Source organism: Phocoena sinus, chromosome 15, assembly GCF_008692025.1.
Source record: "Phocoena sinus isolate mPhoSin1 chromosome 15, mPhoSin1.pri, whole genome shotgun sequence".
Taxonomy (NCBI): domain Eukaryota; kingdom Metazoa; phylum Chordata; class Mammalia; order Artiodactyla; family Phocoenidae; genus Phocoena; species Phocoena sinus.
In genome coordinates, this window is record NC_045777.1 from 51,271,816 (window position 1) to 51,285,907 (window position 14,092).

At 62.3% G+C, this 14,092-nt stretch overlaps 1 protein-coding gene across 4 annotated transcripts; it reads left to right on the forward strand.

Moving 5' to 3' along the window:
* Positions 1 to 2,122: 2,122 nt before the first annotated feature.
* On the forward strand, positions 2,123 to 13,396 carry SLC9A3R2 (SLC9A3 regulator 2). Of its 4 annotated transcripts, XM_032606786.1 has the most exons (7): positions 2,123 to 2,443; positions 4,907 to 5,107; positions 10,777 to 10,956; positions 11,299 to 11,452; positions 11,530 to 11,573; positions 11,940 to 12,002; positions 12,235 to 13,396. In XM_032606786.1, exons 1-7 carry the CDS (start codon positions 2,231 to 2,233, stop codon positions 12,391 to 12,393), a joined length of 1,014 nt encoding a protein of 337 aa, XP_032462677.1. In that variant the 5' UTR covers positions 2,123 to 2,230; the 3' UTR covers positions 12,394 to 13,396. The 4 variants fall into 4 exon arrangements, with proteins under 4 accessions (XP_032462677.1, XP_032462676.1, XP_032462679.1 ...); XM_032606788.1 differs by lacking the exon at positions 11,940 to 12,002 and having other exon boundaries at positions 2,124 to 2,443; XM_032606789.1 differs by lacking the exons at positions 2,123 to 2,443; positions 4,907 to 5,107 and adding an exon at positions 7,624 to 8,276.
* The last annotated feature ends 696 nt before the right edge of the window (positions 13,397 to 14,092 follow it).

Below are 14,092 nucleotides of genomic sequence, written 5' to 3' on the forward strand. Positions count from 1 at the left end.
CCCCTTTGTTACTCTGATGTTGGCTTTGTTACTCTGCTAACCTTTCCTGGTACCTCCTTGGCTTCTCTTTTGCTTTGGGGCCTCCTTTGTTATTCTGGGGCGCAGTGTTCCTGGCCCCTGGCTGTGACCACATCCCTTGGTTACCCCACCCTCCAGTGGTGTTCTGTTCCCATCCATCTTCACTCACAGGCTGAGTCCTGGGCTGCAGAAGGCTGATCTGGGAGTGTCTGTTCTACAGAAGGGGAAGAGGTCTCCAAGCCTCATGACCCAAGGGATCAGGGGTCCCTACCTTCCCTTCCCCTTGGTCTGGGGGTCTCCCCTCCAGCCACCTCCCTCGTCTCTGGTATGGCCTCAAAGCTATAGCATGGCAGGTCCTGGGTGGTCCTGGTTGCTATAGGGTGACCCCTAAACCCCACCTGGGGTGGCATATGGTGGACCCCACTGTCCATACCCACCCTCACTGCCTCCGGGGACAGCAGTACCAGGTTGAGTTCAGGGAGGCCAGTCACAGGCCAGACAGGCAGCCTCTGGAGAGACAGACAGACAGATGGAGGTGGCTAGCCAGGCAGCAGCCTATGGCAGCATCATCCAGGGGATGGGGGAGCAGCCTTGCCGCTTCAGCCTAAGTGGCTTTTAGGGACAGCAGCTGGGGTGTGGACACCCAAGGGGCTGTGGCCCAGGAGGCTGCCTAGAGGCAGGCCCTGTCCTTGGGCCGGGGCTATGAGCCCAGGCTGCAGGCACTGGCAAGGGAAGAAGAAGCAGCAAGGACTGGGCCTGAGCACAGCCTGCTTTTCCCCTCATGGGGAACTGTCTGGGCTGGCTGTGCCTGACCCCTGGGGGCCAGGTATGTGCAGGCTGCTGAGCAGGGCTGGGGAGGGGCAGGTTGAGGGTGAGCCTGCAGCTCAGCTGTCTTCCTGTATGTGTGACTGAGAAAGCTGAAGAGGGTGGACTTGGGATCTCACCACCCTGGGCCCAAGGGGAACTGGGGAACTTTGCATGGGTCTCTTCCCTCTCCAGACCTGTTTCCTGATCTGTAAAATGGCCTGAGACCCCTAGGTTTGTTCCAGGTAAAATGTACTCAGAGAGGTACACAAAGAATAAATGACTGTCCATCGGTTGGGAGAAGGGGGCATTCACGCTGGTGGAGGTGGAGGGAGGGGAGGGGAGGAAGAGCTGGGGTGCAGGAGGGGCCTGCTCAAGGGAGCAGCTCCCGTGAATGCTGACTGGCTAGTGCTCAGAGGCCCAAGCCGTCAGCACATTTCATCCTAGGTCAGGAGGAGGGTAGCAAAGACCCCTTCCTTCCAGCCAGACAAGTGCATGTCATTCCCTCACCCTTTGCAGTCACCCACCAGGCCTGGGATGGGCAGGGACAGGAGTGAGGGGTCCTGGCAAAGGGAGGGGATGGTGGTGGGGAATGCTTAATGGTCCAACGTAGCACAGATAGGCACAATCACTCCTGGGCAGGGCCAGGAAGTCACTCAGTCACTGGCCTACAGGATATAGGAAGGGGCTGCTGCCTTGTCAGTTTCAAACCCCTCTTTTTGCCTCCTGGACCATCCTGGGACTCTGTGCTGGGTCAGGGAAGCTCTGGGTTGCAGGAGGGATTCTGATACAGGAACGGTGCATGGGAGGGGAGAGGGAGGAGGGGTAGGGGGGTTCCCGAGGAGGGTGGGCAGAGCCATGGCCATTGTTCTTACCCTCGGGCCCCTGTATGGGGGTTCCTCAGTCTAAGGATCCTTTCTCCACCCCCTTCCCGCCCCAGGGGCCTGCCTTGATACCCCTGCTGCTCATACAGTAGGTGCTCAATAAATGTTACTGGCATAGGAGGCAAAGGCGCTGGCGCCAAGAATGCTGCCCAGAATGGGGGCGAGACAGAGGGGTCCTGGTGATTCTGGGGTCCCCTGACGCCTCCCCCGGGGCCTCCCTGGGCTGGCGGAGCGCGGAGGCAAGGGAAATGACCAGGGTGGCTTGGACCCGGGGCGGGGGCGGCAGGGCGGAGGGGGCGGGGAAGGGGCGGGCGCGGGGGCGGTGCCTCAGCCAGAGCCCGAGCCGGAGCCGGAGGCGACGGGAGCCGAGCGGGAGCCGCCGAGGCCACCACCGGGTCTCCAGCGCCGCCGCCGCCTCCGCGCCGCACCCCCCCACCGCGAGCCGGCCGCCCGCGCCCCTGCCTGCTGGCGGCGGGCGTGAGCGCCGTGGCCAGCCCTTGGCCGGCCGGTGGGCTGCCGGCACCATGGCCGCACCGGAGCCTTTGCGGCCGCGTCTGTGCCGCCTGGTGCGCGGCGAACACGGCTACGGCTTCCACCTGCACGGCGAGAAGGGCCGCCGCGGGCAGTTCATTCGGCGCGTGGAGCCCGGTTCCCCGGCGGAGGCGGCCGCGCTGCGCGCCGGAGATCGGCTGGTCGAGGTCAACGGCGTCAACGTGGAGGGTGAGACGCACCACCAGGTGGGTGCCTGTGCTCCACCCCCGGCCCACCGCTCCGCCACCCCCCACCGCCCCCATCCCCGGAGCGCGTCCGTGCCCCGCGCGCGCGCGGAGGGCGCCAATAACCACCGAGCTCGGGGCTGTCTGCGCCCAGGCCTCAGCTCCCTTCTCCGGGCCAGGAGGGGGTCGCACAAGGGCCTGCGGTGGGCTCCCGTGGAGAGGTGGGGGACGTGGCCGCTGAGGCAGAGGCAACCGGCCTCCTTCCTAGTCTCCTCCAGCCCGGGTCGGTCATGCACGGAGCGAGGCGGTGGGGGGTGGAATCCTGGCAGGGAGGGGCCCGCATTGCGGCTCCTCCGTGTCTCAGCCCTCGCTCTTAAGTCTTGTTCCGGCCTCAGCGCAATGTGTGCAGGAGTTGGCCCCTCAGGGGTCTCCCTGTGCCTGGGGATCCGGGTGCTTTTCTATCAGCGTGTACACATGTGCGTGTGTACACAACTGGGTATATCTGTGAATGTACAGGTCCCTCTTGGGGTCCCTCGTGTGTGTACCTGCAGGGGATGTCACAGGGAGGGCACACCTGTGTGTGCCTGCATCAGTTGAGTGAGTGTGTGTGCTGGACTGTATGCACATGAGTATACAGGTCTGCACCCCTAGATATATGTGTGTGCATACAGATCTGCATGCCTGGACGTCTGTGAACTGGGGGATATGTGTGTGTGTGTGTGTGTGTGTGTGTACCCTCCTGTGTGTGGCCGTGTATATATGTGTCCTGGCCTCTGTGTCTGTTGGCTATGTGTAGTCGTCAGTGTGTCTGCAGCCAGTGTACTAGTGTGTGTCCTGGCTGATGGTGTCTGGGTCCTGGTGGGAGTCACCGCTGTGGCAGCACATTCTTCTCCAAAGAGGCTGCTGGATGGCCTGGCAGGGGTCACTGATCGCAGCCCCCTGCCCCTTGCAGCTGAAGATAAAGGCCAGAGGGAGGTTCTCTGCAGGTTCTGACCCCTGGGGGGTGTCCGTCTCCCACTGACCAGGGAGTCACCTGGCTTGGGTGCAGTCTTCCTCCACTCCTTCTACTCAGGCTCCTCTGTGTCCCCCCAACACCTGTCTGTGTGGCCAGGCCTGGGCCTAGAGATTAGTAAATTGGCTGGGCTGGGAGCTGAACTCTCACTTCTACCCTTGGAGATTTTGTCTGTCCATCTGTCTGCCGTCCTTCTGTCTTTTACCCAGAGTGTCAGCTGGATAGGCTGTTTGCTGGAGGGTGGGGGTCAAGGCCAGAGAGCTTGGATTGACAGGCCATAGGGAGGGCCTGGTAGAGCTGGCACCTGGCCTCTGTTTAACAGTTGCTGCCACCCTTGCCCCTAGAGCAATGCTTATCCCAGGCCTCCCGGGGTGCTGTTCTTTAAGAACTTCACACAGGACCACTTGAGACCTTCCCACTGTCTTGGGAGGGAGAAGGTACAGTTACGGCTCCCATTTTACAGATGAGGAAACTGATGTTTGGGGATACTGGGTGACTCGTCTGGGTCCCACAGTCAGGAAGCATGAGGGTCCTGGAGTCCTCCTGTGACTCTGTGGCTCATGGGGAAAGACAGGTACAGAGGAGGGCTGGGGCAAAGATGGGCCTGGTTCAGACCCTCCTATCTTTTGAGAACATCTACTGAGCAGCTGGTGGGGGCCCTGTCTGTCCTTTCCCAGGCCTTGGGGTAGGGGTGGGGTATTGCCCTTCCTTCCCCAGTGCCCAGTGGGCACTGCCCCTCCTGCGGGCACACACTAGCATGTATGCGCCGTCACCATGCACATGCTTTAGATACTTCACAGACACCTGTGTAACCACACCTGTCCCACAGGTGGACCTGCCCCTCCCCACCTCTCCCTGCTGTGTCTGAATCCTGCTTTCCGGGTTGTGGGTAGGTACCTGAGGAGGTGCCTTGCCACAGGAACCCAGGTGTTCTCTCCGCAGGTCCAGTAGGAATAGGTCCATTGTCATGATCTGGAAGAGAATGGAAGGCCTAGAGGCAGGGGTTTAGACCACTATGTTCCACCACTGGAAAAGACAGAAAAAGGCACAAACACACTGAAACTGGGATCCAGGGAGACAGTTCTCTCCTTCAAACCCAGACCTAGAGACACCCTGAAACAGAAGGCTGCAGGGTGCAGGCCACACACATGCACACACGCATACTGAAAACCCGAAGCTCAGCCGAGCACCGTCTTTGTCACTTCCTGGGCCGAGGTGAGGCCCTGTGAGGCCCCCACAGCCCTTGCAGCCTGGGCACTTGTGTCCGGAGCCCCAGGAGAAGAGGGAGGGAGCTGTTGGAGTGGGGGTGGGGGGCGGAGCCAGCGGGCCTCTCGATCCAGCCGCCCACCCCTGCCCCTGGTAGGCTCGCAGCCTGCCCACAGCCCTGTGCCAGCCCTGGGTGGTGCCGCTGCCCATGTGCTGCCTGCTGCCTGGAGTGCTGGCCGTGACCTCCCACCACTCACCTGTCCCAGGTGGTGCAGAGGATCAAGGCCGTGGAGGGGCAGACTCGGCTGCTGGTGGTGGACAAGGAGACTGACGAAGAGCTCCGCCGGCGGCAACTGACCTGCACCGAGGAGATGGCCCAGCGAGGGCTGCCGCCTGCCCACGACCCCTGGGAGCCAAAGCCGGACTGGGCACGAGGGGGCAGCCTCAGCTCTGAGGTCGCCCAGAAGGTATGGTGGGCTCTGCCCACAGGGACCACCTGGGCTCTCCCAGAACCACCTTCTTGTCCTCCTGACAGCAGTCTCTGCCTCTGGTCACCTCCAGAAGTATCTGTCTCCGTCTCTGCTGCCCCTCTGGGCCCCTTCTCTGCCCCTGGTGAAAACCCTCTTGGCTACCTGGAGCCACTCTTTCTGCCCTCAGCCTGTGCTCTAAATCAGGTAGTGTCAGGGCAACCTGGCCCTGGTCCACAGCCCCCGTCTCTGGCCCTCTTCCCCAGGACGCTCCTCAGAGCCACTTGTCCTAGGAAGGGTCATTCTGACAAGCCACCCCCTCCCTGGCCTAGGGGCTGAGGAACCTGGGGAGGGGCTGCTGGGATGTTCCGGGACTGAGCGTGCTCAGCTCTGTGCCTGTGTTGGGTGTCTGTCTGTCCGTCTGTCTGAGGAGCCTGCTTGTGCTCTGAAGGCCTCAGAGGGACTGACCCTCCTTCGTGGTGGCAGCTGAGGAGACTCTCTAAGCTGGGTCCTCAGCTCTGGGGTCTGCAGGGGTTGGGGCACCTCCCCTTTCTCCCTGCTGCCCCCTCCAGACAGGAAGAGCTAACTGGGGAAGAGCTGGGGAAGGAGGAGGTGGTGGTGGTGGGGAGTCTAGTTCTGTCTCTTTCTAGGTAGCAGGGGCTGGGCAGTGGCCCTATTGGGGCAGCACCTGGATGCCAGGAGGAAGAGCCTGCTTGTTCTGCCCTCCTGGAAGCCCCATGCCCTTACTACCTTCTGTCTTTTGTGCCCCTACTACCTTCTTCATTTTTTTTTTAAAGAGAAAAATCCCTTAAAGGAAGATTCAAGCCGAGGGGCTCCCCAGAACCCACTTTGAGAACCACTGGCCTGGGGCTGGTGGAGGTGTGAGATCTGACATTTCTGGGTGTGCAGGGGACCCTGACACCTGCCCTGTCCCTGATGTCTCCCAGGCGAGCTGGCCATGCCTGTGACCTGGATCCTGTGGGGCCTTGTGTTTCTCCTGGAGGGGATGGCATTCCCGGTGGGGAGGCAGCCTGGGCACAGGCATGAGCATGAACCCCTGCCCCACTTTTTTGTTCTTTGTGGCTCTAGGGCAGGCTGGGGGGTGATCGTTAGGGCCACAGTGCCAAGTCCTGGAGTCTGGACTTTGCCCCAGGGCCACTGAAGGCCAGAGTAGGGGGTGTTAGGGTCAGATTTGTGATTTCAGGGGAGCCCTGGGTTGGTGCACTGGCTGACCACCCCCCCAGACTGAGAGCTGGAGTCTCCCTCCTTCCCAGGGCATCTCACCCCCAGGAGGAAGCGCCCCTCCCCCTAGGCGTTTGTCCATTGATTTAGACACAAATGGCTGAGTTCACCTTCCTGTGGAAAACTCTGCCCTCAGGCCTTATCTAGAGGGTGGGGAGGCACCTTGTCCTTGGGTGGGACCTTCTCCCTCCACTATTTCAGGCTCTGGGGGCTGCAGGAAGCCCTAGGAGGGGTCTTCCGCTGGTGTAATTTTTTTAAATTTATTTTTATTCAACTTATTTTATTTTTGGCTGTGTTGGGTCTTCATTGCTGCGCGTGGGCTTTCTCTAGTTGTGGCGGGTGGGGGCTGCTCTTTGTTTCAGTGTGCGGACTTCTCATTGGGGTGGCTTCTCTTGTTGCGGAGCACGGGCTCTAGGTGTGCGGGCTTCAGTAGTTGTGGCTCGCGGGCTCTAGAGTGCAGGCTCAGTAGTTGTGGCGCATGGGCTCAGTAGTTGTGGCTCTCTGGCTTTAGAGCGCAGGCTCAGTAGTTGTGGCGCACAGGCTTAGTTGCTCCGTGGCATGTGGGATCTTCCCAGACCAGGGCTCGAACCTGTGTCCCCTGCATTGGCAGGAGGATTCTTAACCACTGTGCCACCAGGGAAGCCTGCTGCTGGTGTAATTTTAGAGGAAAAGAGTGGGGCCCGTCTGGCAGGTCCCTCCGTGGTTGGAGCTGGCAGGGGGACAGGGACCCCATAAGGTCAGGGGAGTCCCTGAGGGCACGGTCTCTCTTTTCCCTCCCAGCCAGAGACCCGGTATTTAATCGGCTGAGCTCAGAGCATGGGAAGGAAGAGCTGGACCTCCGCTGACCTCCACAAACCAGGCTTAGCTTCCGCCCATCACAGGCTGTGAGGGAGCCTGGGTGAACGATGCTTATATACAGGGCTATGCCCTGATAGGGCCTCAACAGCAGTGGGTCAGGAGAACTGGGGAGAGATGTGTGTTGTTTGCTTCATGGTGGGGGATGAAGGGGCTCACCCTCCATGCCCTGTGCGGGGAAGGGCTGAGGTGGGAGTCCAGGCCCCAAGGGCCCTTCTGGCTCTCTCAGCCTCAGTGTCCTCCTGTCCTGGGCAGGGAGGAGGGGGTGGGCAGGGGAGGACACTGATGTGGCTGGCCCCTCCCTTCCGGGGGCTGTCAGGGCTGTCAGTGGTGACTCAGCCCCGTTCAGACTGGGCTGGGGTGGCCGCAGCTGCAGTGCAGCTGATCGTGACAGTGATGATGGGGGACTGCCCCGAACAGCGACGGGGCAGCCAGCGGTGCCAGGGCTGCAGGGGTGTGATAGACCCCAGGCCCTCCTCCCCCTCACAGCCAGCCCATGCCTCCACCTCCAGTTCTGGAGGCCTTTGGGGGCTGAGAGTGAGTGAGGTGACAGAGTCCTGCAGAGGGTGACCGCCTGGTACAGGACGTGGTGCCTACAAGAGGGCTTTTGGGGCTCCCTGGTTCCTGCTCCCCATCCCCCCGTGAGCTGCAGCAGGACTTATGTTCTGAGGTCAGGGTCCCCTCCTTTGCCTCCTTGTCTCCCCAGCCCTGGGTCCTGGGAGCAGGGCAGGGCCTCCCAGCAGTTTCCTTCCTTCCTTTCTTGGGACGGAAACCTGGCCGGTGGGGGACACCCGGCTGGAGCCTGAGAAGGGGAGGGGGGCTCAGCCACCACCCTGCTCCTCAAAGTGACTCAGCCCTATGTCCCCACCCGTCCCTGGGGAGCCTGGGCCACAGTGGGAGGTGGATAAATGGGGTGGCAGCCTGGGCTGGCTGGAGAGCTCAGGCCACTCCAGCTGGACGCTCGCCGCTTGCCGCTTCTGTCCCGCCTCCTATGGCCCGCTCTGGGAGTGCCACACCACCCTCCCCGGCCCCAGGAGCCCTTCCACGGAGCCCATCCCGGAGGCTTGTGCAGGTCAGGTGGGGTGGGGGCAGGGTGGGCAATGAGGAAACCGGCAGCCAGCTTAGTCTCTGTCCCCCAGGATTGGGAGAGGGGACGCTGGGGACCCTGGTGACCCTGGTGTGAGCAGGCTGGACCCTGAGCAACAATGGGGGCCTTTTTCTGCCAGGGCTGGTGAGTCACCATCTGGGGGGTGGTACAGCCTGGCTCCAGGGGTACCCCCATGCCAGCCTCTTTGTCTGGTTAGAGGCATGTCCAGGAGACTAGGGCTTGTCCAGCTCTGTGGCTGCCTGGTAGGGAATCGGGGCTTGGAAGCCTGTGGAAGCCTGAGGGCCTAGCTGGGAGGCAACAGGAAGTGCTCTGAGCCAGGGCAGGAGCGAGGAATGTGAGCAATGCGGCCAGGCCCAGCCTGCACCCCCTCCTGACCTACTATGGTGCTGGGCCTCCCCGCGGGCCTTCCCCCTGGGTCGCCTCGCTGCCAGCCTTGTCTCCCCACCGTCCCCCATTGCAGCCCCTCAGTCTGAGGGGTCTAGTGCCAAGTTTGGCGCTCCTTGGACCCTGATCGTAAAGAGAGGGACTTAGGTCAGATGTTACGAGAAACCTCTTGGCTGTGCGGTGAGAGGCAGCCGTGCTGGGTTGAGGCAGGGAGATGACCAGTACGGTCTCGACCCAGAAGTGACTGCATTCAGCCTGGCTTCATGGCCCCAGGTGTCCCCCGCGACAGTTCTGCTTCCCACCTGGGGGCCTTGAGAGACCACTTCCTGGAACCATTGTGGAGGGCGTGGGAAGAGGCCACAGGGCCCAGTGCTGAGGGCCGTCCTTTCACACGATGGGTCACCGCACGGGTCCATGAAGCCTGTTTGCGAGCGTACGTTTGGATGTCTGGTCTCTGTGACCATGTGATGCCCCGCTGCCACCCGGGCCCAATTCCACCACCAGGTGTGCTCATGTCACACTTCCACGGCCACGCATGGCCCCGGCCAGCCTTGGGACCTGTGCTCTGACAGCCTGAACCTGAGAGGCACGTCAGAGCTGCACACCTGTACTTCCAGGTGTGTCTGGAGAGGGGCTGAGTCTATAAGTGAGCTCCTGGAGCACCCAGGGGTCTCACAGCCCCAAGTTCAGCCCAGGATGCCTGGCTGAGCCCCTGGGGGACTGAGGAGCAGCAGCCCAGTCCCTGGAATTCCTGGGGTTATGGGGCAGATGGTGGCCTGCAGGGGGGTTCCAAGGGGGCAGGCTTTGGGGGGTCGGGGAAGGGGTCATGGAGAAGGGGCACAGGCTGGACCGGAAGAAGGTGTTCCCCAGGGGTGGGAGGGCCTAGAGACTGAGGTAAGGCACCACCCTGTGAGGAGAGACACGCTTGGTCCCACAGCTGGGTGGCCACAGTCCGATTTGGGGTTTGGGGGTGAGCTCGAAGGCCTGGAGGCTGGCCCTCCCTCAGTACAGCCCCCAGCCTGGCCCAGGGTCACTGGCCACACACAGGGAGGTAGAGGGACAGGAAAAGGCCCTGGTGAGCACCCCCACCCTGCATAGTCTCATCTGCACGCACACTTGAGCCCCAAGCGCCCAGGAAACCTGAGCTGCTGGCCGCCCGCTCCCTCCGGCCACCGCCATGTTCAACTGAGCACCGGTGGCCGCTGGCCACTCAGCGCTGTGGTCACTACCTCAGGCCCCGGCTGGGTGGGGGCCCTGGGGTCTGGCCTCTGCCTGCACGGCCCTCCCGCACCCCCAGCCCAGAACCTACTGCAGGATGCCAGAGGTAAATGGAGGCAGAGCCCTGGGGTGTTGGTGGGGGGACCCTCAGGGCACCGTGAGCCTTCCATGGAGGGCAGGGAAGATGGGAGGCAGGCCCCATCCTCGGGCCCTCACTCTGCTCCCTCACTGGGGCTCCTGCCCAGGCTCTAGCCGGTGCCTCCCAAGCCTCTGGGCCCTGTGGGGGCGGGGGCGGCTCCAGCTTGATCTGGAATGTGAAAGCAAACACAGCCGCACTGCCATCAGCCCTAGGGAGACCTTTGGGAGCATAAACAAAACAGCCGGTCCTACGGCCCTACCCTGCCAGCCCCACACTCCGGATGGGGGTTGGGTAGAGGACAGGCGGGGCCCACAGCCTTCCTGGACACTGTGACGAGTGGCAGCTCATCGCACTTGTCTCTCCTAGGCCCCTGGTCTGTGCACAGCCCTAGCCTTGAGCCCATTGATTCTCCCAACACCCCTGTAAGGCCCCTGACCCTATCACAGGTCCTAAGGCTTTGTTCAGGATCCGGAAGCTGGATCATCACAGGCAGCCTAAGCATCGCCCCCCCAGCCCCCCCGCCAACCCCGTGTTGGTCTCTGAGACCTGGGGATGCTGTCAGGTGGGGGCATGATGCTGAGTGTGGGGCTGGGGCTCCCTCCCACTACCTCCACTCCTGCCTTTGCTCACTGGGGACGGGACTGGAGGCCTCAGGGGTGGGGTCAGCGCCTCTAGGGTGGGAGGTCAGAGCTGGAACCTCATCCTGCATCCCTGTGCCTGCAGGATGTCAATGGGCCCCTGAGGGAGCTGCGCCCGAGGCTCTGCCACCTGCAAAAAGGCCCCCAGGGCTACGGGTTTAACCTGCACAGTGACAAGTCCCGGCCTGGACAATATATCCGCTCGGTGGACCCAGGCTCTCCTGCTGCCCACTCTGGCCTCCGTGCCCAGGACCGACTCATAGAGGTACCCGCCCTGTGTGTATATGTCTGCTCCTGTGTCCTTTCTGTTTGTGACTGGGCCCGTGTCCCCTGTGTGTGTCCGTATGTTTGTCTATGCCTGTGCCCTTCTGTGTGTGTGTGTGTGTGTGTGTGTGTGTGTGTGTGTGTGTGTGTGTGTGTGTTTGTGTCTGGGCCCTGGGTCCTCACTGGGAGGAGGGAGATGCTGGGAACCTGAGCTGGTGCTCCTCTTGCTGCCGTGGCTGGTGACAGTGTTGATGAATATTTGATGCCACACCTGGCCAAGTGGCTTGGGGGGCTGCTGGGGACCTGCCCTCAGGCAGCACTGATCCCATGCTGGCGGTGGCAGGTGAACGGGCAGAATGTGGAGGGGCTGCGCCACGCGGAGGTGGTTGCCAGCATCAAAGCACGGGAGGACGAGGCCCGGCTGCTTGTGGTGGACCCCGAAACAGATGAGCACTTCAAGCGGCTGCGGGTCACACCCACCGAGGAGCATGTGGAAGGTGGGCGGCTGCCCTGGGGCCCAGTGCTGGGGTAAAGCATTGGGGGCTGAGTGGCCAGTGACACACTGTCCCCACAGGTCCATTGCCATCACCAGTCACCAACGGGACCAGCTCGGCCCAGGTGAGAGGGTGGGTGTGGACAGGGTGAGCCCAGGAGACCACAGGGGCACCTTTGGGGGTCCCCAGACCTGACAGAGCCCCTCCAAGATTTCTGTCCTTGTGTAGCATGGTTGTGAGATCGAGCTTGGCCCTGTCACTCCCAGCCATGATGCCCCTTGGATCCGTCTTGGGTCAGCCATACCCCAGCGCCATAGGGCACTCGGGCACCTCCAGGGTGTAGTAGAGGCTCAGTGGCCACTGCCAAATAGAGGAATAAAGGCAGCTCTGGCGTGTGCACGCGTGTCTGCATGTGTGCGTGTAAGCCTGTGTGTGCACAGCGGCTCCTGGGTGGGGTCCCTAAAGCCAAGCCTTACCCTTGGTTTCCCAGCTCAATGGTGGCTCCGCGTGCTCGTCCCGAAGTGACCTGCCTGGCTTAGACAAGGACACTGAGGTAGCGGGTGCCTATCCACCTCTACTGCTGTTCACACACTGGGGGGCCTGAGGCCTTGGGGGCGGGCATCTGTGGAGCTGTCAGCCTGAGCTGTGAGGCCACCGCCTCTAGGAAGCCCTCCTGGGCCTGCCACCAGGTGGCCTCTGGTGTGAACTCCCTGGGAAAGGCCACCTGTCTGGGGGCCTGGGTCCAGGGCTCACTCTGGCCACCCACCCACCATGTCTGCCCCTAGGATGGCAGCACCTGGAAGCGCGACCCTTTTCAGGAGAGCGGCCTCCACCTGAGCCCCACTGCAGCCGAGGCCAAGGAGAAGGTGAGAGCCACCAGGGTCAACAAGCGGGCACCGCAGATGGACTGGAACCGGAAGCGAGAGATCTTCAGCAACTTCTGAGCCCTCCCTGCCTGTTTCCTGCCGGGCTCCTCCTGCATGGACCTTGGGCCTTGCCCCTCGGGCCCGCCCAGAGCTCCCCTCAGTGGACTGGAGGGGGCATCCTTACCCCCCAAGCCGTGGTGGTCCCACCACCACCCAAGAACCAACCTGTGCCCCAGTGAGACCCCATCCTGCCCCCCACCCACTGGGTGCTAGGGGAGTGTGGCAGCAAGATGGGGAGAGAGAGCCCCTGAGATGTGAGATACCCAGAGAGACAGTGATGGGATGTGGGGAGAGGGAGAGGAGGGAGACGGGGGAGAGGGGGAGAGGGGGAGAGGCAGTGGTGACCCGTGCGGCCCGGCCCTTGCTGCTCTGCCTGGGCCTGCTGACTTAAAGGAATTTGTGTTTTTGCTTTTTTTCCAGAAAGAGCTCTAGCTCCACACATGTTTCCACTTAATACCAGAGCCCTGCCCCCACCCCCCTCAGGACGTGCTCTCTAAATAATTGCAATAAAACAAACCTTTCTCTGCAAACCATTTTCTCCCCACCCCCTCAGCAGCAGCCATCCCAAGCAGGAGTGCCAGGGACGTCCAGGGACAGAGTTGGGGGGCTTGTAGGCCGTGTTCATTCAGGCTTTGGGGGGTGCTGGGGATGCCAGATGTGGCTGTGAGAGCTGCCCCTCTGCCCTGTCCCTGCCCTCCCTTGGGCGGGGGGTCTGGGGTACAGGGCCTGGGCTCTTTGAGGGGCCTGAGGATGGAGGCCCTGTGCCCCTGAGGAGGGCAGACTCTGGACAGGCCCCTTGTCCCTGCACAGCAGCCCCCAGGCCCTTGGGGTGTGACTGTGTGAGAGCCTGTCCCCAGGAAGGACCCCAGGCTCCGGGCTTGGCCCCTGCTAGGAGCCTCCCCCAGAGGAAACCCCACCGACTCTGCCTTTCCCCTGCCCAGAAGTTGACCGACCGACATCGCTGTCTGCCCCATAAGCCATAGCACATGCGCGCCTTCAGAATAAACAGGCCTTCCTTGGACCCTGGCTGTCTCTGTCCTTCGAGCCTTCATTTTGGGGGTTGGAGGGGGTCATGGTCTGGGCAGGGAGGTGGCAGCCTGCAGCTCCCCAAGTCTCAGCTGCTGGAAACAGTCCCATTCCTAAGCCTCCCCTCCCCAAATCCATCCGCTAGCCCCTCTCAGCTCCGGCTCCCTCTTGCTTATCTCTCCAGCGCACTTGGGACCCCTGTGCTTCGGAACCCTGCCCTCTCACCAGCACCTCCCTGTGAAGCTTTCTGGGCCCCTGGCCCCCCAGCAGGTACACGCAGGTCAGGCCCTGTGCCCTGTGCCCTGTGGTGCCCTCCCTGGGCCTGCTGGTGTCCCTCAGAGACCAGGTGGCTCTGTAAACACAGAGGGTGGGGCCCTCGTGGCAGAGGCTGGGGCTCTCAGGGTGCACAAGTTCAGGAAGGGGCGTGTGTTTCCAGGTCCCCAGCCAGCTGCTGCGGGAGGCAGCCTGGGCTTCCAACGTCCCCAGTGGGCTTCCAGACAGCTGGCTGCAACTGGCTCCCACGACCCCCCCGCCACCCCTGCCCCCCAGCACTAAGTCCAGATGGTCACATCCCCATCCTGGCCTCCCAGGCAGCCCTGTTCCAGACACGTGAGCACGGGTGCAAACACAGCTCATGCGTGTGCTTTCCAGCATGCCGCCTCCCACCCCCTGGGGTAGAAATCAGCCAGAC